Raw genomic sequence first — 25,454 nt, forward strand, 5'->3', positions numbered from 1 at the left:
CCATATACCAACCACCCTCTACATGGAAAAGGTTGCCCCTCCCTCCTAAATATTTTTTCCCTCACCTTAAACCTATGCCTTCTGGTTCTTGAATCCCCTACTCTGGGAAAAAGACTGCATTCTCCCCAACGATTCCCTTCGTGATTTGATCTATCTCTTTAAGACAATCGCTCATGCTCGTATGCTCCATGGAATAAAGATCTAGCCGACCCAAACTCTCCCTATAGCTCAGGTCCACAAATTCTGGCAACACCCTCGTATATCTCTAGTCTTTCCAGCTTAATGACATCTTTCCTATAGCAGGGTGACTAAAACTGGGCACAATACTCCAAGTGCAGCCTCACCAACATCTTGCATAATTAAGTGTGAAGGCCAAATTAGACTAGGATAAAATCCATCATACTGAAGCTAGTAGCCTTAATATGTAGGACATTTTAGCAAGAAAGAAACATAATGCTGATCTACACCAGGAAAGTAGTCTAGGTGGCTAATCAGGAACACACCACGCAATCATGTTTCCATTGAAGGTGACACAGCGGTAGAGTCGATCCTGACTATGGGTGCCATCTGTACAGTTTGTATGTCCTCCCTGTAACTGCGTGGTTTCCTCCCACATTCCACAGACGTGCAGGTTTGTATGTTGATTAGCTTTTGTAAATTGCCCCCAGTGTGTAGGATGTGAAAGTAGGATAACAGAACTGGTGTGCGGGTGATCAAATGTCGGCCGAGACTCTGTGGGCCGATGGGCCTGTTTCATGCTGTATCTCTAAATTACCACACCAACAGGAGTGGGAAATGAGGATAATGAGAAGGAAGTACGATTGCTGACAGATTATAATCAGAAAAGCCACATAAAGGCACATAATAAACCAAAATATTTGTAAAACCTGCTGGTTACAGAAGAAATGCTCTGAGGAAAGACCATGGTCAAGATCACCTTTTATTATCTTGGTGATCATATCATTCAACAATAATATAGTTGTTAGCTTGACAGACCCACAGGAGATGAACAGCCCACATCCCTCTTCCCCATAACCCTACCCAAAAAGTAGACAGCTTTGAAAACAAAGAGTTAAAGACCCCGATTTCTCTCAAACACCCTATATTTGTGAAATTTCCCAAGTCTCAAATTGCTTATACGCTTAAAGTTTTTGTAAAATGCAAATGAATTTACCATCTGTTTCCATCATTGTAAAATCTTGGAGAACGTCTATTTCTGTAGAGAAACATTATTCAAAGGATCTCAACATTCACCAGGGCTTCAAATTGGGAATAAAAGAATCACACAATTTTTTTTAAACAAATTTAATAATTTACTCCCATAACGGTGATTTACCATTTGACTGGTGTGCTGCCATCAATCTTGGTATTCTCCAGATATCCATCGTATAGTTCCCTGAGATGCATTAAAAGCTCTTCAATGTTTTCACCCGTAAGTGCAGACACAGGGATTAGTCTACCATGCTTTACTTTTTCTTGAAGCAAAACAAAATTGGCTTTGGACTCTGGAATGTCTATCTTGCTCCCAATGACACAAAATGGTCTCTCCGACAGTCCTTTCTCATACTGCCCCAGTTCATATTTTAAACTTTCCAGCTGTTGCCAGGGGTCTGCTGTTGACAGATCGAGCACAAATAGTAGAAAACGGCAGCGTTCAATGTGTCTCAGAAAGGAAACTCCCAGGCCTTTGTTTTTATGGGCACCTCTAATGATTCCAGGAATGTCTGCAACTGTAGGAAGAATAAATCTTTGAATACAGAATTCCATCCTTCGCAGATTATGCTGCTTTTACATTGCTAATTGAATACAATTCTGCCTCAGTCATTAACGAGTCATAAGGAGATATATAATAGAAACAGGCTCTTCTGCCCTCCGCATCAATATTAACCATCAGCCACGCATTTACACTAAAGATAGACAAAATGCTAATCGGGACCCTTCTTCACTCTGAAGAAGAGTCCCGAACTGAAGCGTCACTTATCCATTTTCTCCAGAGATGCTACCTGACCCACTAAGTTATTCCAGCATTTTGTGTCTATCTTTGGTATAAACCAGCACGGCAGTTCCTTTTTATTATATTACCCATGTTCCTGTGGAAGTGTCTTCTCAATGCTGTCATAGTACCTGCCTCAACTACCTCCTCTGGGAACTCGTTCCATTTACCCACCGCTCTTTGTGAAAAATTGCCCCTCAGCTTCCTATAAAATATTTCCCCTCTCACTGAAGTCTATGTCCTCCTGTTCTTGATTTCCTTACTCTGAGTAAAAGACTCTTCATTCACCCTATCTCTATCCCCCTCATTGAAACTCAAATTCCCCAAGTCCTTCACAACATCAATGCCTTCAGCTCAAATTTCTGGAATTACCTACTCAGATCTCTTTACCACACTACTTTTTTAACCTACATTTCATAAACTCATTTTTCCTAATATTCTCTTCCTTTTGTTCGACGTCAATTTTGTACGTTGTTTACGGCTTCACCTTCTGTGAAGCAGGGAGTATTGTTTAAAAAATCCTGAGCATCCATTGGAAATTATCTCCCTACTCTCTTACCAGCAACCCACCCCATTAAAAGCATTACTGCTGATGGATGGAGCAGTTAATTGACTTGTAAACAATATGGTGCATTTAACAAGAGCTGAGGGCTGAAGGATGGATGCTTGCTGACACCATTAAATCTTTGCCAGGGATACCTTTGGAGCTATGGAAACAAACTGTGTTTAGTTTAGTTTCATTTACTTTAGAGATACAGCGTGGAAAAAGGTCCTTTGGCCTACCGAGTCTACACCGACCAGCGATCCCCACTCACTAGCACTATCACACCAGCGACATTTTACAATTTTACCAAGCCAATTAGCCTACATACCTCTACATCTTTGGAAACCGAAGCACCCGGAGAAAGCCCATGCAGGTCATGGGGAGAACATACAAATTCCATACAGAGAGTGCCCATAGTCAGTACCGAATCTGGGTCTCTGGCGCTGTAAGGCAGCAACTAGATTTTAAGCAGGTAATTCAGATCCGCAGAAAGAAAAAGAAAGATAAAGGCAAAGATGCTATATCAGAACTGGGGAAATAAAAACTAAAGCTCATTTATTTTTTCGCTTTTCTCAACTGATTTTCTTACCACAGGTAATGTCTGAAATACTGAGTGCATAACAATATACTGCATCTCACCAAGGAGACTAAGCAGCAGGAGGCTGGGAATAGATATTTAGAAAAATATTTATCCTAATTTCTTTGGTGGAATGATAAGGTGAAAACACAGCATTCTTGATAAAACTGTTTTAGTTTCCTACTTCACTACATTCAAGATCACCACGGAACCACAATTATCTGCAGGAAATAATCCTGCAGATTTACATTAGCAATAAATGTGATCCAAATTCCAAATTCTTGATTAAATCATTTCTTAAACAGATTGGAAGTCATCAGAATTATGAAGCGATAAATATATTTTCAACTTTCAAGGCCAATAAAATCTAAACCACTGTAGGTTGATAGTTTAAAACACATCGTTTAGACTTTTGAGATACAACACACCCAATTGGGTCTGCACCAACCCCATACACTAGCACTATCCTGCACACTAGGGACAATTTACAACTTCAATATCAAAGCCAATTAACCTACAAACCTGTCCGTCTTTGGAGTGTGAGAGGAAACCAGAGCACCAGGAGAAAGCTCACGCGGTCATAGGGAGAACATACAAACTCTGTACAGACAGCACTCATAGTCAGGATTGAACCCGGTTCTCTGACTCTGTAATGCAGCAACTCTACCGCTGCACCACTGTGCTACCCTGCCCAATTTACAACATTGTTGTAAGTCACTGTTTACCTGCGATCTGCTCGAAGTCTTGATATTGGATCACACCAACGTGAGGAGTTAATGTTGTAAATGGATAATCAGCAACTGCTGGCTGGGCATTCGAGATTGCTCTCAGAAGAGATGATTTTCCAGCATTGGGGAAGCCAACCTTGACGTAACAAGAAAACATTTAGAACTCTTCTCGAATCCTGCTGGGTGAAAATAAATGCTTTGCAGCCATATAAGCTTATCCAATTTTGTCTGCTTTTAAATAAGACACAATAAAGCCCATTTAATTATGATATAAATTACGAGTGGTCTCAATAAATGTTTAGAAAAATGGCATAATAATTACGTTGGTGTTATGGTGAAGACACAGCATTCTTGATAAAACTGTTACAATTTCTTACTTCACTAGAATCAGGATCAGTAAGGAACTACACTTTTCTATGAGGAAAAACACAGTATTTGATATAGTAAACAAGGAAGAGCATGATGTTATGTGCGGAATTTTTAAATGTAAACCCTGGGAGAAAAGATATTCATTCTCCTTAGCAAGGTCAGCAGTCTTTGAATTGGAGCACACATCGTAAATCAACAAAATGCTTTGTTATTTCACGAAATATAAAATCAACAGATTGTCACTTTCATATCAATTTTTTAACCTATTTGGCACCATTCCTTAATAAGACCTTTTAGAATTCGCACCTGGTGATGTAGAGGTACATGGGTCAGTATTGTTCCTTGTGACTAAATACCTGTAGGGATGCAGACGTTACCGCATCCCTACAATGGTCTTGGTCTCATGACAAGCAAAAGGTCTGAAGTGTTCCCAACCTGAAACGTCATCTATCTATGTTTTCCCAAGGATGATGATGCCTGACCTGCTGAGTTACTCCAGCACTTTGTGCCTTTCTTTGGTAAACCAGCATCTGCAGTTCCTTGTTTCTATATGGTCTGACCAGTTGGGCAATTCGTTGTATTATTTCACATTGAAGATGAAATAGTTCAGGATTTAAGTGAGTTTAACCCATTATTTCAAATGGACAGATCATGGGTATATACAGGTCAGGGTCACACAGCACAGACAATGATTCTTCGGCCCAATGAATCCATGTTGCCTGTCAAACATCCATTTACACTAATCCTACTTTATTCTCACCACGTTACCATCAATTCCCCCAAATTCTATCATTGACCTATAAGCTAGGAGCCATCTACAATGGCCAGTTTACCAATCAACCCATGCATCTTTTCATGACATGATCAAATTGAATGGTGGAACAGCACAGTGTCGAGAGGTTGAGCGGATCCCTCCTGCTCCAATTGACTCTCTTTGCAATAATTTTATTTTTTAATTGGTCATCTGTTTGTAGAACCATGCTGTTTGCAAACTGGCAGATAACTTTATTGTATTACTGATGTGACTATGCTTGCAAATCATGGCTGTTATGTTACTTGAGATGTTCTGAGGATTAGGAGAAACAATATTAAAAAACAAATCCTTTCGTTATTTCATTGCAGAGTGAAATTATTGGTGGGCTCAAGTGATTTCAAACCATGTACCATCACAGAAGTCAGCTCTGAATGATTATTTTAATTTACCTTACACGACCATGGAAATTAAAATGTTGCATATTAACCTCTCTTAATAACAGCACATCGCTGTGCAGATGATTGGGAATGGAAGGAGAATCAGCATTGATGAAAATAAGCTGCAGGTTACTCTAACTTCCCATCACGCACAATTAGCAAATGTCTTGGGTAGTTCTTCTTCCTGATCTCTCAGTTGGGGAAGGAACTCACAAGAGGGATTTTTTTTTTGTAAGTCACTACATTTTACATTTCAAACAAAATCTGAGTGTCTCAAAGAAAATAAAAACTCTCAAATCATATCATTGGTAATGACGTTATTCGAGTTAAACAAGTACAAATTGCTAACACAACAGGTGTTATGTCAAATCACGTGGAAGAGAAGTCATATAATTTTTCAGGCTTTACTAAAAATGAGAATAACCATACAGCATTAAAAAAACAAAACTCACTGATCCTGGAAGTCTGAAGTATAAAACAAAAAAAAAAGAAATTCCCAATAAGTCAATGGGCGGGCACAGTGGTGCATCGGTCGAGCTGCTCACAGTGCCAGAGACCTGGGTTCGATCCTGACCTTGGGTGCTGTCTGTGGGGAGTTTCCATGTTCTCCCTGTGATTGTGTGGGTTTCCACTAGGTGTTCTGGCTTCCCCCAAAATTTACCTGTAAATTGCCCCCTCGTGTGCAGATGATCGCTGATGAACTCGGTGGTCCGATTGGCCCATTTCAATGCTGTATCTTTAAACTAAACTAAACTAAAAGTCAGGCGGCTTCTACTGAGAGAGAAACAGTGTCAATGTTTCTGGTCAATGGAACTTCAATTAAGCCTCTCTGGGGATGCAGGGAGAAACAGGGTGAAGGCGGATCGATGCGGCAGAGGGGACAGTCCGGTGGGACAGTTAAAGCATTACACAGTGTGAGACTGCACGAGGGAATGGAATTTAAGGAATATCACGTGGAAGCGAAATCCTGAGGGGCATTTGTATCCAAGAACCAATGAGGCTCACAATGATTTGACACAAAGGGCTGGTAAAACAATCTTTCCATAAGCTGGAACATGAAAATGTTTTTCAAAAGACACAAAGTGCTGGAGTAACTCAGCGGGTCATGCAGCATCTCTGGAGAACATGGATAGGTGAGGTTTTAGGTTGAGTCCCTCCTCTATGCTGCTGGCTCCTGCTGCTCATGTTGACCAAGCGCTGATTCAACTTTAAAATTGACCTTCGCAGATGCTGGAAGCAGATTTTTTTTTACATCCTGACCGTTGAATAGCTGTGTAAAAGCTTGTCGTGGAAAGATGATGAAAGGTTTTCCTGAGATTTCAGTCACATCTGCCAAACATTCACCACGGTTCTACAAAAAAAGTTGCATAAGACGTTGCTTCAAAGTTAACCGAGGTTTAAAGTGTGGGTTTGCACTGCAATCCCAGCAAGACGACTAACTTCTGTTTTTTTACATACCATCCCGCCATGAGCCATGGTCCGGAGTTCCAGCTGCAAGACCCGCTGCTCAACCGCTTCCCCTGGCGTTGCCAACGTTGGTGCACGGTTCTCATTAGATAGAAAGAAGCGGTTTCCCTTGCCACCCAGACCACCATACGATGCCACGTACTCTTCACCGTGACATGACAGATCGGCGACTACCTTCCCATCTTCCTTGACCACCGTACCAATTGGCACCTACAGACACAAACAACGTGTAATTAACCTGAAAACACCACAAAAAACGATGCATTTTGAACATTTGCCTCCACTCACCAGTAAGCGAGTGTGGGCTGCATTCTTTCCATAACAATTCTTACTTGCTCCCGGTTCTCCATCAATCCCACGATAATATGATTTAATATCCAGCAGTGATTTCACTTGTTGAGCCACTGGAAAATCAAGATTACCTGAAATTAATTAAGTAGATACCAAACATAGAATAATAGTTCACAAGGGGGTTGCAGTTTGTGCTGGAGCAGGTTTAAATTTAATTCTTTCTGAATTCCAGAGAGTACTTGCTTTACCATTTGCTTTAGCTTACACCTACAGTCATCATCATTAATATTTCATACCAGTGAGTATAAAACAGTGACACATCCCCCTGCAGTGGAATGCACAGCTCATAAACTCAAGTATCCTGCAGTCTTTCGAGCCACGTGGTCAATGCAACATGAACAAGATGCCACACTGCAAAGCCACATTGCAGTAACAACCATTTTTTCCACATCAAGAGCAAAATGTGTTTGGGAAAAATTGTCATGGATATTTCAATCGTTTAAAGTATCCTGCTTTTTAACAGTTACTTTTACCTGTGAAATCTTCCACCAAAGAAGCTAGCGGATACATATTCTATAATTATTATTTTTTTTTTAAATAGGACACACAGATTTCTAAATCATTAGATTTTTGATTAATCAGACTAATTTTGAAGATTGCAAATTTAAAAGAGTAATTAATTCATAACATTGCCTTACCTCTGGTCTGTATGTAAAAATCCCACGGTACAACAATGAGAGCAAAGCGGCTCTCCTTGTATCCAAAGATGGATACAAAATGCTGGAGTAACTCAGCAGGTCAGGCAGCATCTCTGGAGAATAGGAATAGCTGACATTTAAGGTTGAGATCCTTCTTCAGACTGGAAGAAGGGTATCGACCCAAATCAGAATCAGAATAACCTTTATTGTCATCCAAAAAAACAAGTCTTTTGGATGAAATTCCGTTACCCACAGTCCAACAATAAGAGCAATAAAAATAAGCAATAACACACACAATCACAAACCAACACAAAACAAAAAAAAATAAACATTTATCACAGTGAGTCTCCTCCAGTCACCCCCTCACTGTGATGGAAGGCCAGAATGTCATTTCTCTTCCCGCCGTCTTCTCCCGCAGTCAGGCTGTTGAAGTTGTCACGTCGGGACGGTCGGGGCTCCCGACATTGAAAACATCACCTATTCCTTTTCTGCAGAGATACAGCCTGGCCCGCTGAATTACTCCAACATTTTGTGTCTATTTCCGGTGCAAACCAGCATCTGCAATTCCTTCCTACACATCTCCTGGTATCCTGTCATTATTTACCCCTCGATCAACATTGACTATAACAGGTTAGTAAATCTCAAGCTCTGACAAGGACGCTTTATGCCAATATCTATGCCTTACATTTCTATTTTCAGGCTCAGTACCTATTTTCAGATTTGGTCTAATTTTTAGGCTGCTGCAAGAGAAGATCACCAGGAGTCATGATGTAAATGTACTTGATCTGACCCCACTAAATCAGATTGTCGAGTTATTAATCCTACTTATTTACAGAATCTTACAAATTAGCTCCCAATATTCTTACATCACACATGGATTGCATTGCAAAAAAAAGATTACTACCCAGGATATTGCAATGGCTCAGTACAACTTTAAACACTTTTCTTAGATGAAAACTACAACAAATGCAACATTTTTTATAAAGACAATTTTGATGCATCTTAATTTGTTCAAAAACCTTCCTTAAAATTGACAAGTGGAATGTGGTGATGCACTTCCCATTCACAAAGACATTTTGGTTTCAAATCTTATTTATTCATTGACACAGTTACAATCTGTTAAACATTTAAAGAATTTAGAAAACACCGTGAAACAATAATAAACTATTTAAAAGACCAATATTGTTCCATTGGAACTATAAAAACACTCCTCTTACCACGAAAATCCCGGAGATGTCCAACACTTACATTTTCCCAGTTAATAGCAGCCATACAACCATATTCAGTCCTGGATTGTGTGGGAGTAGAGAGTTAAATCTCAGCACGATGGCTTCAGTTAGCCTCTGGATGCGAGAGTCAAGGAGCAAATTTATGCACTTCTTTGCTGCCCATTGATCTCTCTCTAGGAAGGTTTGTGGTTACAAGGATCCCAGCTGCATATGATGCTGTCCATTGTCAAATAGTTTGTTGACATTCACCATCAAGGCACATGAATGAACTGTGGCCACTAGAGAGCACTCAACACTCACTAAACGTAGGTAGCAAGAAAAGTAGAGAATAGTGGCAAAACGTGTTACCTTTTAAAATAACGTGTCCTCCATTCCCTCCATTTCCACCATCAGGTCCTCCAAACTCTTTGCGGGGTTCACTGTGGAAAGCGCATGTTCCATCACCACCTTTCCCACCTGACACTATGACCCTTCGCTGATCCACAAAGTACCGAGCCTAAATCAGACAAAAACCTTAGTCTACAAAAATTTTTCCAAACCTTTGTTCTTAATTTTATTCCTCTTTTTAGAAGCAGAAAATCCATAAAATACATGGATTATTTTCCTGACAAAAGATTGCAATGTAGCAATGTTAAGCTTCAATTTTAAAAAATGATGGGAACTGAGCTTGTGGAAGGAAATGGACAGACAATGGTTTGGGTCAGAATCTTTCCTCTGGGTCTGAAGAAGGGTGCCGACCAGAAACGATGTCTGTCTATTTCTCTCCACAGATGCTACCAGACCTGATGAGTTCCTTCAGCATAGAATATAGAACAGTCCAGTAGAGGAACAGGCTTTTCGCCCATAATGCCACTTGTTTCTGCCTCCACCACTACCCCTGGCAGTTTGTTCCAGGCACTCATCACCCTCTATGTAAAAAAACTTGCCTTGCACATCTCCTTTAAACTTTGGGCCTCTCATCTGAAAGCTATGCCCTTTAGTCTTTGGGTGATATTTCTACCCTGGGAAAAAAGGTTCTGTGTCAACCCTATCTGTTCATCATAATTTTATTTACTTCTATGAGTTCTCCCCTCAGCCTCTGAGGTTCCAGAGAAAACAATCTAAATTTGTCCAACCTCTCGTTATACCCAGTATACTCTAACCCAGACATCATTGTGATAAACCTCTTCTGCACCTTCTCTAAAACCTCACATTCCTAATCTGACACCATTCAGATAATAATCTGTCTTCCTCTTCTTGCCACCAAAGTGGATAACCTCACATTTATCTACATTATACTGCATCTACCATGCATCTGCCCACTCACCCAACCTATCCAAGTCATCCTGCAGCCTCATAGCATCCTCCCAGCTTACACTGCCACCCAGCATTTGTGGTTAAATGCAAAAATTCAGACGATGGTATCAGAATTTCTCTTTTTTTTGAAGATGCGGTACTTTTGTATCTTTTGGAGATATTTCACAACCTAATCATTAATGTGGAGCTGGGGTTGGTATTGCTATGGGTTTATTACGGTCCTGTTTACTGAGATTCAGTGCCTACTATCCTGGCAGATCACACCATGCACGAGTAAATCAGGTTGTACAAACGGGAAAATAAACAGAGTGCAGAATATCATGCCACAGCCACATAGACAGTGCTGATTGCAAAAAGTGTGAGTGCTACAGCAAGGTTGATTGGAAGATGAGTGAAACATTTTTAGCTCACGAGAGGTCTGTGCAAAAGTCTAATAACTTCAGGGATTAAGATGTTCTTGAATCTGGTGGTACGTGTTTTCAAACTTATGTATCTTCCGCCCAATGGGAGAAAGGAGGAGAGGGAGTGACCAGGGCTCGAGTGGTCCTTGAGTATACAGCTGTTTTCTCCCCAATGCAGTGTGAAGTGTAGATGGAGTCGATGGAAGGGGTGGGGGCGGAAGAATGCTGGTTTGCAAGGTGGACTGGGGTGCATCAGCGACTCTTGCAGTTAGCTAACAATCACTTTCGAGTGCAAAGGCTCAAAGAAACTCTCTGGACAAATATAATGTTAAAAAGTGGTTAACATTTCCTGTTTGCTCTGCTCCCAAATCTAAACCATTATGACTACCAGTACTTCCTTTCCCCATCAAACTAAAAGCATTTGTCAAGTTTCTTGCGGCATTCGAAAATTTAACGGGTGAAGAATCATTAATATTACCAGTTTCTTTTCAGAAAGATGCTTTTTCTTCCGAACTCCTCGAGCCTTAGCATATTTTAAACAGCTTACAGTGAAATTCCGTAACAATATATGGCTGCAATCAGGATCTGCCAGCAGATTACACCCATGTCCGCAGGACCAAACACCTTCCGCAGAAGTCTGCAACGGAATCCACTTTCTCAGTGACAAGATCAGTCTTATAGACATGGTAGGCTGGCAAATAGGAATTTAAAAAAAAATGAATCAATAACAATTTGCATTAATACAGCATTTTTTAAAAGAGTAAAAAAAAAAAACATTTCACTGATGCATAATCAAACAAAATTTGGCTCGAAATTCGGTCCTCCAACTCGATTGAATTTGCTCCACGAGTAATGAGAAATTCTGCATTTCAGGTCTCTCTGAAATGTCTTCCTGAACCATGGCTTTCCCTCTACAGTCGAGGGCAAAGTCCTTGACTGTATCACATTGATTTCCTGCACTTCTACTCTCATCCCTTATCCTCTTGGTCAGAACAAGAACAGTGTTCCCCTGGTCCTCACCTTCCACCCTGCCAACCTCCGTATTTAATAGATCAGCCTTCACAATTTCCACCAGTTCCAACAGGTTCCCACCATGAGATGGCACTTTCCCCTCTCTGCATTTCAAATGGAGTGTCCCTTTTGCAACTCCCTAGTCCATTCTTTGATCTTCATTGTTGCACTACATTATTTTATTTTCAATTGCTGTGAAATGTTGCATCACTTGCAGTTACAAAAAGATAGAAAATGCTGGAAAACCTGAGTGGGCCAGGCAGCATTCGTTGCTGATGTGGTTCTGGCTTACGAATGTGTCCTAGTCTACCAGAACTACATCAGTAACAAAGTACACGCCACACTTTATTCCATCTGAGAAATCCCCGTTGTATCACCCGCATTTTAGTGCGGCCCCAACCAACTTACTTCTCGCTTCCTCAGGGTTGTGCAAGGGTTCTCCTTCTGAAACATTAACCGTCCATTTTTCCACAGATGTTTCCTGACCTGCTTAGCTATTCTAGCATTTCCCATTCTTTTTCTTATCCATGTCCGGAGGGAATAGATAGGCGCGTTTCAGGTTGGGATCCTTCTTAGACTCTGAAGCTATTGAGTCTGAAGAAGGGTTCCAACCTGAAACATTCCCTCCATTGATGCTGCCTGATGCGCTGAGTTACTCCAGCACTTTATTTTGCTCAAGATTGCAGCATCTGCAGTTCATTGTGTTGTCATTATTTTGGCTCAATTTTTTTGCTCTATTCGTATAATCTGTCCCAATAATTAATCATGCACAACACATTACACTGACAAAGGTGTGCCATGTGTTTATAATGGCCCCCGCCATCCCATTTGGACAGCCTATCTGAGATATTCCCTTTGTTCTCACTATCTCCCCCCCCCACCCCCACCTTCTTTCCTTCTGAAAACTACCTTGCTTCCCTCTCTTTCAAAGTTTGGACAAAAGGACCTAGACCTGAAATGTTAAGGAGATGAGTAGGAAAGAACTGCAGATGCTGGTTTAAACCGAAGAAAGACACAAAAAGCTGGAGTAACTCAGCGGGACAGACAGCATCTCAGGAGAGAAGGAATGGGTGACGTGGAATGTTAAACTGATTTCTTGTTGAGTATTTTCAGCAGTTTTTGTTTTTATTTCAAATTTCCAGCATTTGCTGGGTTTTTCTTTTGACATTCACATTAAAATTGGGAAGTCTGCACGATCACAACACAATGTGCAAATTTCACCCAGCACCCGAGGTCAGGATTAATTCCTGGAGCTGTGTAAGAGCAAGCAATAACCATTGAACCACCATGTAACTGCACTACAGCCAGTTTGTCCATTATAAGGGCCTACCCATGGCAATCTGGTGACCATGTAATTTGCTTTCAGTAACAAAACAAAAAACAAAGTGCTGGAGGAAGTCATCAGGTCAGGCATCTGTGGAGGGGAATAAACAGACAATGTTTCTGGAGAAGGGTCTCGACCTGAAATGTCATCCATTTCTTCTCCCAGAGATGTTGCCTGTCCCACAGAATTACTCCAGCTTTTTGAGTTTATCTTCAGTTTAAACCAGCATCTGCAGTTCCTTCTTACACATGTTTCTGGTTGGGACTCCTTCAGTGTTTGCTTGAGATTACAGTATGTCTCAATCTCACTGTTGGTAACATTGACAGTGGAATTTCTGTTACGTTCCCAAGAACACTAGCTGCACAGTGGCGCAGCTGGTAGAGCTGCTCCCACACAGCACCGGAGAATGGGGTTCGATCCTGACCTCGGGCACTGTCTGCGTAGAGTTTGCAAGTTCTCTCTGTAACTGTGCATTTCTTCCAGTTTCTTCCCACATCCCAAAGACATGAGTGTTTGTAAGTTAATTGGCCTCTGTAAATTGCCTAGTGTGTAGGGAGTGGATGCGATAGTGGAATTACATAGAATTGGTGTGAACAGGTGATGGATAGTGGACATAAAACTTTGTGGACCTAAGGGCTTATTTCCATGCTGTATCTCTAAACTAAACATGGCCCTTGGATCATTTAACTGCAAATGAATGAGCACCGGAAAGACTTCAGCTCAGACAGTGCTGCACTCCCTCTGCTCTGGGTGTTGAGTCTGAACTTCTAATATCAAATTCACTGGAATGAAGTTTGAAGCTAGAATATCTCAAAACGGGATCAAGTGCCATCCACTGACCGCAGTTACCTTTTTAATGAACGGAATATTTGATGTAATGGATGCAGTAACCTCTTATATATCACCTCAGGACGGCAGAGCGGCGCAGCTGATAGAGCCGCTGCCTCACAGCGCCAGAGACCCAGGTTCGATCCTGACCTCGGGCGCTGTCTGTGTGCAGTTCGCATGTTCTCCACACCCCAGAGACATGCGGGCGTGTCGGTTAATTGGCCTCTGAAGAAGGGTCTCGACCCGAAACGTCACCCATTCCTTCTCTCCCGAGATGCTGCCTGGCCTGCTGAGTTACTCCAGCATTTTGTGAATAAATACCTTCGATTTGTACCAGCATCTGCAGTTATCTTCTTATAGGTTAATTGGCCTCCATAAATTACCCCTGTACGCAGGGAGTGGGTGAGAAACCGATGTAACATAGAACGAGTGGTCGGCGTGGACCGAAGGGCCTGATTCCATGCTGTATCTCTAGACTAAATCTCCTCTTTCGGGCCACTTTCCATGCGCCAGCGCTGCACCTCAACGACCCAGCCTCCTTCCCGGAGGGCGTTTAACGCGAGCTCGGGGATTCAGCCGAGGCCTGCGGCTCTCGGGCCGACATTGACGTCAGCGGAGCTCCTTTTTCCCAGCGGGTGGAGGAAGGCGCCGAGGACAGAGAGCCGTGATCCGCCCGCAACACTCACCTGCTTCTGTACCTTCCCCACAGCAGCGGGTGTATTGTTGGGCTCCCAGCCGCAGCCGCAGCCGCAGCAGCTGTGTGCACCTCACAGCCGAGCTGGGCAACGCTTTTCGTACGACGTGGACTGTTCTGGAAAGAGTGCACGCACGTGCACATATACTTCTGCAGACTTTTGGAAACTCGCAGCACGCCAATCAGCACCTGTGGAGAATGAAACTGTTAGAGGATTCAAGGCGAAGACCCTTTATCAGAAATTAGGAAAGTAATGGATTGAAAACCAGGTTGTCAATAATCCCAATCCTACCAATTATGCTACCAAGTATGTTTTCTGTGAGATGCAAATGTGAGTGCTCACAATCACGATGCTCGAGACAATCTAGAGAAACAAGTATAGTTTATTTGCAAGTCTGCAGAGTTGTGTGTCTCCCCTGTCGAAACACACCGAGGTCGGGAAAATCCCTTCTTTTTATTCACTTCATTTTACAATTGTTACACCTTTAATTCCTCCCCTTCGGGCTCCTTCCAATCGGAGCACTGAGGTGCACAATCTACCGTCACCGCCCCTGTTGCCTTCCACATCATACAGTAATATTCATTTATTTCATTAGGCAAGCGCAGTACAGAGTAGTCCATGCCCTTCCTCTCCCCTAGTTCTCTGATTATTTTGGCCTTCCTCCCAGTTCTCTGATTATCTTCTGACACTTGGTGGCCCGTACGGGGACTTGCAGACTTGCAAATAAACTATACTTGTTTCTCTAGATTGTCTCGAGCATCGTGATTGTGAGCACTCACATTTGCATCTCACATTTTCTAAATACTTTTATTGCACATTCAGATCTCATGTCATCGCGCGGTGCAGTTTTGATTGTTTTCGGGTAAGGATGTTTGTAACATATAACATATAACATATATAACAACTACAGCATGGACTTGGATAGCAACAAAATAAAATGTTCAGATAGCTCTATACCCTGACAATAATAATCCAATACCAATAGATCTACAATAGCATAAATATTTTGAATATGAAATGGAACAATGAAATTCTTACTTGCAGCAGCACAACAGATAATGTAAACATAGTACCTAGTAGACACCATAATAAACTAAAAGTTCAATATCAAATAAGCATCAACGAGGTAACTAAATTAGTATTTTACATTCTTGTTATATCCTTTTTTCTACAGAATTTTATACTTAATTTTTATAACACCAAAAAATCATAATACTTGCCTTTTACATGATTGTTATAGACTGACTTTCAGTCTGAAGAAGGGTCTCGACCCGAAACGTCACCCATTCCTTCTCTCCTGAGATGCTGCCTGACCTGCTGAGTTACTCCAGCATTTTGTGAATCAATACCTCCGTTTTAAGGATCTCAACTCAAAATGTCGATCCACAGATGTCGAATTCCTCCAGCAATTTGTGTTCTGTGTGCACATATGCTATCTTTTATTTAGTCTTCACCCATTCTTTGGGCGGCACGGTAGCGCAGCGGTAGAGTTGCTGCTTTACAGCGAATGCAGCGCCGGAGACTCAGGTTCGATCCTGACTACGGGTGCTGCACTATAAGGAGTTTGTACGTTCTCCCCGTGACCTGCGTGGGTTTTCTCCGAGATCTTCGGTTTCCTCCCACACTCCAAAGACGTACAGGTATGTAGGTTAATTGGCTGGGTAAAATGTAAAAATTGTCCCTAGTGGGTGTAGGATAGTGTTAATGTACGGGGATCGCTGGGCGGCACGGACTTGGTGGGCCGAAAAGGCCTGTTTCCGGCTGTATATATATGATATGATATGATGATTCTAGACTATTATTTCAGTTCTATTATAGGACAGAATCTTTTGAAATTCAAGCCTAATAAAGCCCTGGATGCAAGCATTTGGCTAAATGGATCTATCGTAAGCTCAGGACGTAACCGACCTCATTTTGGTTCTGGCACTTTATCTCCACTTTGTATCTATAATGCTGGAGCACTATATTCTGCATTCTGGTTATTTTTCTCATTGCACTACCTGCTATACTCGTGTATGGAACACAAAGGTGCTGGATGAATTCAGCAGGTCAAGCAGCATCAGTGGAGGAAATGGATAGGAATGTTTCAGGTTGGGACCAGTCTTCAAACTACTTGATTGTACTCATATATACAATGATTTACCTGGATAGTATGCAAAACCAAGTCCTTCACTATATCTGCATCTATTATCTATGTATTCACTATTATTGTCACAATATGTGACAATAACGAACCAATAGCAGTTGTTGAGGATTATTCAGGGGTTATAAGGTTGTGTGGAAGTAGCAGCCATTAATTCAAAACGAACAGCCTTCACAAACTGTCATGTACATTGGATGCAATAATCAGTTTGAAATAAAAATCAAAGACAGACAGGGTGTCTACGTAAGACAGCTGAGTATGTGAATTGGCCTATATCAATTCAGAAATCTTCAGCTTACGTTATTTCACACCAATGTGATGGCTTCCAGACCAGACTTATTTTGTCCCATTGGCAGATAAAGCATGGCCCTAGGCACATTTGTCTGTTAATCAATAATTGGGGTACTTATGTACTCAAGAGTCAGTTCTCACAACCATCATGTCTGAAGATGGACACAAATGCAAAATTTCACCTATTCATGTCCTTCAGAGATGCTGCCTGACCCATTGAGTAACAGCTGCACTTTATGTTCTATGCAAGATATTCCAGCATCTGCAGTACCAAGTGTCTCATAACGTTAATGTTGGGTGCCTGGGTCTTTGTCCTCAGAAGCTTTTAGCCCATCCGTTTGAATTTTTGTGTCCCAGCAAAGATCTTTGAACATTCAGAAGCGTCATGGCAACTACAATATGCTCCCATTGTAAATATGTAATTCTGCAAAGTTACTTGTCTACACTCAAAATGTTAAAGCTTGGTAATTAAAACTTTAGTTAATCATTTATTGGATCTTTGTGTTTAAAATAATATAAACTCAATATAGTTTGAATTTGGAGATCCTACCGAGAGGGTTTTCAAGACAATGTCTGCTTCCCTTGACAAATAAAGACTTCAAAGACCATGACTCTATGACTTTAAAAGTAACCAGCTTCAGTCTCCGAGTCACTCAGTTCAAAAAGTCACAACAATAATACTAACTCAAAGCATGTTCTATGTACTGTAGTTGTGCAGTAAGATGTTTTATTTCAAAATGCACAACGATGAAACAAAGAGAGCATGAGAGATTAAAGCTGCAACAAGGATGAAACTGGAACATTTGAATCTAAATTATGAACAACCGATTATAAGGCTGAATTTTCAAGGGAGAGAATACAGCAGCAAGAATCAATGTTTAACTATGTTTTCTGAAAACCATTAGAGCAGGCTCAGGTATGAAACAACATTTTCTTCTCAGACATGACTAGAAACAGCATCCTATTAATCATGATAATACTTGGGCAGTCTCTCAGGATTGACAGTTACTTGATTTTAGTCAAATGTCAAGGAATTGCCTTTTGTGAATCTTTTAATATGGGGTGATCATTGCAAACCTCTTGTCAGACAGGGATATCTGACAAAGCTTGGTCTTTCCTCTAGCTGAAGGTTCAAGAAAATTGGTGACTAGACTCTGCTGCACACACATATCAAAAAACAGATATTCTTGTGCACAGCCTCTTCTTCTGCCACCCTTTCCCAATCCCTTCCCTTCTTCCTCAATTTTCCTTTAATAATTCATCCACTCAATTGTTCCTCACACCTTCAGCCTCATCCTTCTTTTCCCTCACATCCACCTCTCTCCACCCTTAAAACCTCATATCCTAGCACATGGCCACTCACTCTCACTAACCCCAACCCAACACCCCCCTTTGCCCTCTCCAGGACTTCTCCACAATTGCCGACATGCATGAATTGGCCTCAGAAAAACTTGGTAGAATCTTTGGCACTCTTCTGATGTAGGCTGGAGTAACATTGCTATCAAACCTGATTGAATCTGTCTCAAGAACCATCAATCTGCAGAGGTGGGAACATTTTATTCAACCGCCCTCAGATATTGCAGATATAATGCAAAATAACAGCAGCTAACCTGCATAAAGCAAGATGCTACACTTATTAAATATGGCTAGGTTGTCTATTTTAACGTGCCACAAGAGGATTAAGTACTGGCCAAGATACCAGGAGATGGTCCAATGTACCTAGTAACACTAGTATCCTTCACATCCAGAGGCAGTGTTCACCGGTTTAATGTCTCCCCTTTAGCTTGGATCTCTGGGAGTTCAGCACTTCTTCACTACTGCAACAGAGACGCAACCTGGATTACATTTGATGATAGTCGACAAACTGAAGTTCTATTTGCAAATGGTTTTGATCAATCTGTGTGTAATATGTGTGCAATGACAGATAAAGAATCATTAGAAGCACCGTGTAATAATTGTATACACTCAGCAGAGTGTTGATTTGATAGTTCAGGGCATTTGAAAGCAAGTTCAACCTTTCCCTCACCATAAAACTTTGGGGGATTGAATAATGGCCACTGTTTAGAATTTCCCAAGTTTGTTTTGGGGTATTAGTAAAGCAGTACAGGTTTCATGCATATAATGCAGAGGGTACAAGACTAAGTTTGGATGGAAGATTTCCTTTGAAGAGAAATTCAATGATATTTTAAAAATTACAAGTCAACAGCGTTTGTGGTCATTCCTGCCAGCTGACAAATTGCTAGACTTGAACTCAGCTTCAAGCCATACTATGCTGGAATTTGAACGAAGGCCTTTTGATTGTTAATCTTGCATTTTCACTGCATGACACCTAACTGATGTTTCACAAAGAAGTCTAGATGTTTTTTCAGAAGCAGTGTCTTTTTAGGATTCCACTTCAATATTCTGAATTTCTACCATTACATTATTTGGTACTCACACATTAAGCAACACTGTCATTACATTACCTTGATAAATAAAGATAATCCATACCTTGTCTGTGCGGCCAGGTTTTTATCAGCCTTATCTCAAAATCTGGTGAATTACGAGATAATAATTTTTGATCAGATTCATAAGTCATTTGTTTTGATGAAAAGATTGAATAATGAATCCAATTCAATGGATAGTTACATACGAATAGTACATTAACAATGAACTCAGTTATTTATTAGATTATTTTGAAGATTAAAATGTAACAACTTTAAATAGCAACATGAAATTTCTTGTACAGGCAAGACAATTCAACTCACTTGTACTTACATCAAAGCCTGTTGGTCACTAATTTAAAACAGCAATTGCCTCTATTTACAGAGGTACACAAACATCTACTCAGTGGTTAGTGTTTTATTAGATAATGATGAGGAAAAGACTTAACGTATTACATTACAACAGATTTCATCAAAAAATTCTGTATTACTAAAATCTCAAGTTTTTTGTTTCTTGAAAACAAGCAGGTGATTGTCACAGTACAATCTGTATTTTAGCAATTTGGCTGTTTAACAGCAAGACAAAAAACAACATTGGCTCTATCAGCAAATGAAATGCAAAATGTTCATGTGATTGTACATTGAAATACATTTTTTTTACAGCAAATAGTTTAGCTTCCAGTGCTCATTAATCACATGTCCTCGCATTCCCACATTACACAAAGATCATACAGTTACATAAGCTGGTGCATTCTGGAATTAATGCTTTTAATATGTACATAATCTGATTAACTTTGGACTGTTTTAGAATACCTCATCATTCCCTTGAATATTTTTTTATAAAGTACACACTTTTCTGGTTAAACACATAATTAAATATGGAAGTAAATGTACACATATATTTTAACGCTTTTCTCAGACTTTGTCTCAACTGTTCCCAGTCTCTGCTCTTGGGATGTTTCTTGGTTCAGAAGTGGCGTGGTTCAATTTACAGAGGTATTTATAATTGCTGCCAACACTGATTAGGTATTAAAACAGATAGACTGACTGACCCTTTCCTACAATTAAAGTGGACTGATTAATAACAGTTTTCCCCATTTACTTAGAGCCTGGTGAGTTGACGACTGAATGTGTATATACAGCATAGAGTCTTAGAACAAACTATTGGTCTTCTGATGGAAGAAAACTAGTGCCACGAGTCAAGCAGGTCATCTGTAACAAAACTTAATTTCTAATCCATACCAGTGTAGCTCTTGGTACAGTAACACATCTTAAAAACTGAAGACAACTTTCAACCACAAAACTACAAAAGAAAAATATCAAAATTACCCAACCACAGTAAAATTCCTGCATGATCATTGCAAACATGGAAACTATTTGGATTGATTGAGAGTTAAAATTATTACAGCTCAACAGCATTAACTGCTCATATAAGTAGACAATCTTCATTATTCATTTGTATAACAAATTGCATTCTCAAATACAACATTCTTAGCATTATTTGTTTTTCGATACTTTTCAAAAATCATAACCAAGGCAATAATAGGAAAATATCATACTAAAACAAAATTGGATGATTTATCATTATTTTCTGTTTACATTATTCTTGAAAACTATCTTATCAACTCTGAAAATCACTTTTATCCTGCCCTTTTGAGGCCCTTGTTTTTTTCATGCTATTTTACTTTGTGTATTGGCTTTGACACCTTTCTCATATAACTCAATGCAATAACACTTACTCAGTGTCACATGTCTAAAAAAAGTTTGTGAGGAATTATCAATGCCAATTTTAACACATGCAATAGGAATTATGTACAGAATATACTGGCTTCCTTAGAGAAATCAAATGTAAGAACAGTAACTACCACTGTCCTATCCTGGGTGTAAGGTTTAGGGCCAAGGTGACACGTGCTTTCCATTAAACTACCTACAATGTTTTGTTCACTGGTAAATGCAACTGCAAACGTCGTGCACAAACTTAACATGTTGCTTTCAAATCAGTTTTTACTAAAAACACAAGTGACATTTAGTGACCTATATCCAATATTCAGATACTGCATTAAATATGGAAGAAATAAATCTTAGTGCAAATTTTAGTATAGCCACACAGATGCTTAAATCAACAGGGGAATTCACTGTTTTAGAGAGCATCTGCAAACTTTTAATCTTGTGTTTCTGTGGTGGATCATTGGAAGGGCACTAATAATCAACTTGAAATCCTATTAACAGATGCAATTGTACAACAGTGCAACAATTTAAAACATACAATATTCACAGCACCAATTCTAAAACTATTACGCATTGGCTTGTCATTGGTAGTGCAATGGTACTATTCACCATGAAAAGGATGAAAATTTCTACTACAACCAGAAGCTGCTTTGAGCTATCTCTCAGACATGAAATATGACAGTCCATGCTTTATTGTACTCTGTAAAAAAAACCTCAAAGTAGTATACATGACTGTTTCAGTGGTGACAATCAGCTGTTTCCTATTGCTGGTAGTTTCCGTACTGTGCCTGTGAGAAGAAAGATAATCCAACATCAATGAATTGACAATAAAATTGATACGACAAATACAATGATGTGAAATTAACCAAATAGCTTCCTTAAATCACTTGAAGCTGTCCTCGTTTCTGCATATTTCACAGTGTGATTGCATACCTTAACATCAAAACCATTTTTTTTTTAAATCCCGCGGGATGTTGTAAAGCCCATCAAATACTCTTGTAAATCAGCAGCTGGAACAGAAACTACCTGTTCTATCTTATGTGTCATGCATAACAGAACATTGCAAACTTTCACATATGAAAACAAGTGTAGATTAGCATAGAACATTTCAGTCTGTCTTGTACCAGTGCCCTGAAAGATCCTATTCTATGATACCAGTCATAAATTAAAAATTAAATAAATGATCTAGAAAAAATCTGCATTATAAATAAAGCAGTATATTTACAGTGAGAAATACAATGAATGAAGTTGCCCTGGGCAAGTGGGAGAGCTTCTTTATTAAATGGGATAAAATAATTGGCTGAACTCAATAAGTGGTCCAGTTTGACTAAAGAACACAAAGGAATAATAAAGCCATTGCTCCTGATCATTCTTCAGCGGCTTCTGCTGGAAAGTTATGTTCTTCAGTAAGATAGGAGAATCTGGTGTGTGTTATTCATGCTTCTGAAACAACAAACAACACTCTCAATGTCCAAAGTCCCTCCTTTCATCTTGGTTTTAAAAATAAATACATTCGCTGGATGAGGATAAAGTCAACAAGGATGATTTTTGTTGCCCTAAGGAGGCACCATAGGGATGCTTTCAGAATCACAGAAATTGCCACAATGATCAAATATACCTGCTAATTAAATATGTGGCCTGTTCAGTGTACAGTTGAAAATCAACTATATTGTTATAAGATGAGTTATAGATGCCTTCCTTAAAGTAAATTAGTTCAAACAGTTGATTCTATGGTATGATCCAATAGATTATTTTTAATTTAAATATAAATATTTCAAACTGCTTTGGTTGAATTGGAACTCGTATTTTCTATAATATAAATCCAGACCTCAGATGACATTGATATAAAAATTAATTTTAAATCCAAAGTGTGGAATGAAGCATGAAGTAATGTAAGTCTACTGTGCTCGGGTTACAAAATGTATTCCACCGAAATCAATTGAACCTATTAAAACCAAATTTCAGCAGTGGGTACAACCTGATGCCTAACTATATTACATAATTGACAAAGAAAACACATTTCTACTTACCACTATACACCATATGAATTACATATAAATTCTACTTAAAAAAGGTTAGTTCAAAAATACATTACTATTAAATATCTTTATTATGTAACTATTTTTTTCACATCGATATTTCTAGCCTTCTATATATAATTTGACAATGTTAACATTGTTGATTACTAATGGCATTATAAATGGAATATTTCCAAATGCCTTATCAAAACATTCATAGTTAAAATGATTTTTTCATTGATCTGAAATGGTAACTGTTTCCACAGATGCTGCTTGACCTGCTGGATATTTCCAGAATTTTCTATTTTTATTTCTGGTTTCCAGCATGTACAGTTTTTATTATTACTCTTTATTTCTCTGCTATTTCTCTTTCAGTAAATGCACCTTGAAGCGGCTCTTCTCCTCTCTCTGACAGAATTTACATTGTTTTAAAAAAAAATCTTGTTCTCCCTCAATGGTTACGTTTCATTTGTTGGCTTTGATAAAATAATCATTATGAAAGGTCATTGACTCGAAACGTTAACTCTACTTTCTCCACAGATCCAGCTGAATGTTTCCAACATTTTCTGTCCCCCCCCCCCAGATTTCCAGCATATACAGTATTTTGATTTATAACAACTCCCAATAGCTGTTCAGAAGTACAAAGTAGCAAAAATGTATCTTTCAATCAGCGCCATTGTATAAAAAATCAAGAACTTTTTTCTGCATGCAAGACTTTGCAAAGAGTTTCTAAGCCACTTCCAAAACTTTTCACCCTCGACTCATCTCATCTAACCAAAAGAGTGTCAGGAATTCTGCTTGAATCTCATGGCATACAAGTTGCTGGTCAATGCTCCCACATATCATATCATATCATATATATACAGCCGGAAACAGGCCTTTTCGGCCCACCAAGTCCGTGCCGCCCAGCGATCCCCGTACATTAACACTATCCTACACCCACTAGGGACAATTTTTACATTTACCCAGCCAATTAACCTACATACCTGTACGTCTTTGGAGTGTGGGAGGAAACCGAAGATCTCGGAGAAAACCCACGCAGGTCACGGGGAGAACGTACAAACTCCTTACAGTGCAGCACCCGTAGTCAGGATCGAACCTGAGTCTCCGGCGCTGCATTCGCTGTAAAGCAGCAACTCTACCGCTGCGCTACTGTGCCTCCCTTATGTGTTTCACTTTTACGTAATTTCTATCTGTATATTTATGACAGAATTTCTACCTTTGGAAACTTACTGTGTGAAGATATTACTGTATAAAACCCCTGTTGCGTTACATCTCTCACACAGCATGTTATAGCAACACTAATCTCAAAATGTTATGTTCAAAATAAGTTCTGCACTGTGTACACAGATATTCAATTTTAATGCACAATCTAATCAACTCAATTGAATCTGGTGCCAACAATGAAATCCTTTTCTTGAGGATATAAAATTGTAACCATTTTTGGTAACATGGGGATTTTTAACAAGGTTGGAGAAGATAGGGAATGGATCAAATTGCTCCAAGATACACTATACACCGATCAGCCAAAACATTATGACCACCTTCCTAATATGCTGTTGGTCCTCCGTGTGCCACCACAACTGCACCAACCCGCCGAGACATGGACTCTACAAGACCCCTGAAGGTGTCCTGTGGTATCTGGCACCAAAACATTAGCAGAAGATCCTTCAAGTCCTGTAAGTTGCGAGGTGGAGCCACCGTGGATCGGACTTGTCGATCTAGCACATCCCCAGATGCTAAATCGGATTGAGATCTGGAGAATTTGGAGGCCAGTGCAACACCATGAACACTTCATCATGTTCCTCAAACCATTCCCGAACAATATGTGCAGTGTGGCAGGGCGCATTATCCTGCTGAAGGAAGCCACTGCCATCAGGGAATACCATTGCCATGAAGGGTTTGCAACGATGTTTAGGCAGGTGACATGTGTCAAATTGACGTCCACATGAATGGTCGGACCCAGGGTTTCCCAGCAGAACTTTGCCCAGAGCATCACACTCCCTCCACCGGCTTGTCGTCTTCCCACAGTCGGTTCAGACCAGACGGGATAGCCTTCGTTGCCCTCGCGCATCAATGAGCCTTTGGCAACCAACACCCTGTCGCCGGTTTGTGGTTTGTCCCTCCTCGGATCACTGTCGGTAGGTATTCACCACTGCTGACCGGGAGCACTCCACAAGCCTTGCCGTTTCAGAGATGCTCTGACCCA

The 25,454-nt window shown here is 40.1% G+C and overlaps 2 protein-coding genes across 11 annotated transcripts in view; both read right to left on the reverse strand.

The window, feature by feature from the left end:
- Positions 1-1,016: 1,016 nt before the first annotated feature.
- Positions 1,017-15,251, reverse strand: mtg2 (mitochondrial ribosome-associated GTPase 2). Of its 4 annotated transcripts, XM_078419267.1 has the most exons (8): positions 14,934-15,251; positions 14,634-14,830; positions 11,263-11,475; positions 9,436-9,583; positions 7,158-7,273; positions 6,861-7,079; positions 3,840-3,978; positions 1,019-1,730 (listed from the first exon to the last, which is right to left on the reverse strand). In XM_078419267.1, the coding sequence occupies exons 3-8, from the start codon at positions 11,467-11,469 to the stop codon at positions 1,333-1,335; spliced, it is 1,227 nt and encodes a 408-aa protein (XP_078275393.1). In that variant the 5' UTR covers positions 11,470-11,475; positions 14,634-14,830; positions 14,934-15,251; the 3' UTR covers positions 1,019-1,332. The 4 variants fall into 4 exon arrangements, with proteins under 4 accessions (XP_078275392.1, XP_078275393.1, XP_078275395.1 ...); XM_078419266.1 differs by lacking the exons at positions 14,634-14,830; positions 14,934-15,251 and adding an exon at positions 12,204-12,252 and having other exon boundaries at positions 1,017-1,730; XM_078419269.1 differs by lacking the exons at positions 14,634-14,830; positions 14,934-15,251 and adding an exon at positions 14,269-14,541.
- Positions 15,252-19,702: 4,451 nt separating this feature from the next.
- The window catches only part of LOC144604383 (calcium-responsive transactivator-like), a 69,579-nt gene continuing 63,827 nt past the window's right edge, over positions 19,703-25,454 (reverse strand). For all 7 annotated transcript variants that reach the window (XM_078418712.1, XM_078418717.1, XM_078418711.1 and 4 more), the window contains one exon: positions 19,703-22,015. In XM_078418712.1, the coding sequence (XP_078274838.1) occupies positions 21,978-22,015 (38 nt within the window). In that variant the 3' untranslated portion in view covers positions 19,703-21,977. The remainder of the gene's footprint in view (positions 22,016-25,454) is intronic.

The sequence above is a fragment of the Rhinoraja longicauda genome, chromosome 22, assembly GCF_053455715.1.
Source record: "Rhinoraja longicauda isolate Sanriku21f chromosome 22, sRhiLon1.1, whole genome shotgun sequence".
In the NCBI taxonomy this organism is placed as follows: domain Eukaryota; kingdom Metazoa; phylum Chordata; class Chondrichthyes; order Rajiformes; family Arhynchobatidae; genus Rhinoraja; species Rhinoraja longicauda.

What these genes read in the sequence shown, in the direction of transcription:
- mtg2 (XM_078419266.1), bottom strand. Translation starts at nt 12,248, where the DNA reads ATGTTTCAGAAGGAGAACCCTTGCACAACCCTGAGGAAGCGAGAA. An exon ending in ATCTTTCTGAAAAGAAACTG is followed by an intron (nt 9,584 to 11,262) that starts GTAATATTAATG and finishes TGTCTGATTTAG; the next exon opens with GCTCGGTACTTTGTGGATCA. An exon ending in CCATGGCTCATGGCGGGATG is followed by an intron (nt 3,979 to 6,860) that starts GTATGTAAAAAA and finishes TGTTACGTCAAG; the next exon opens with GTTGGCTTCCCCAATGCTGG.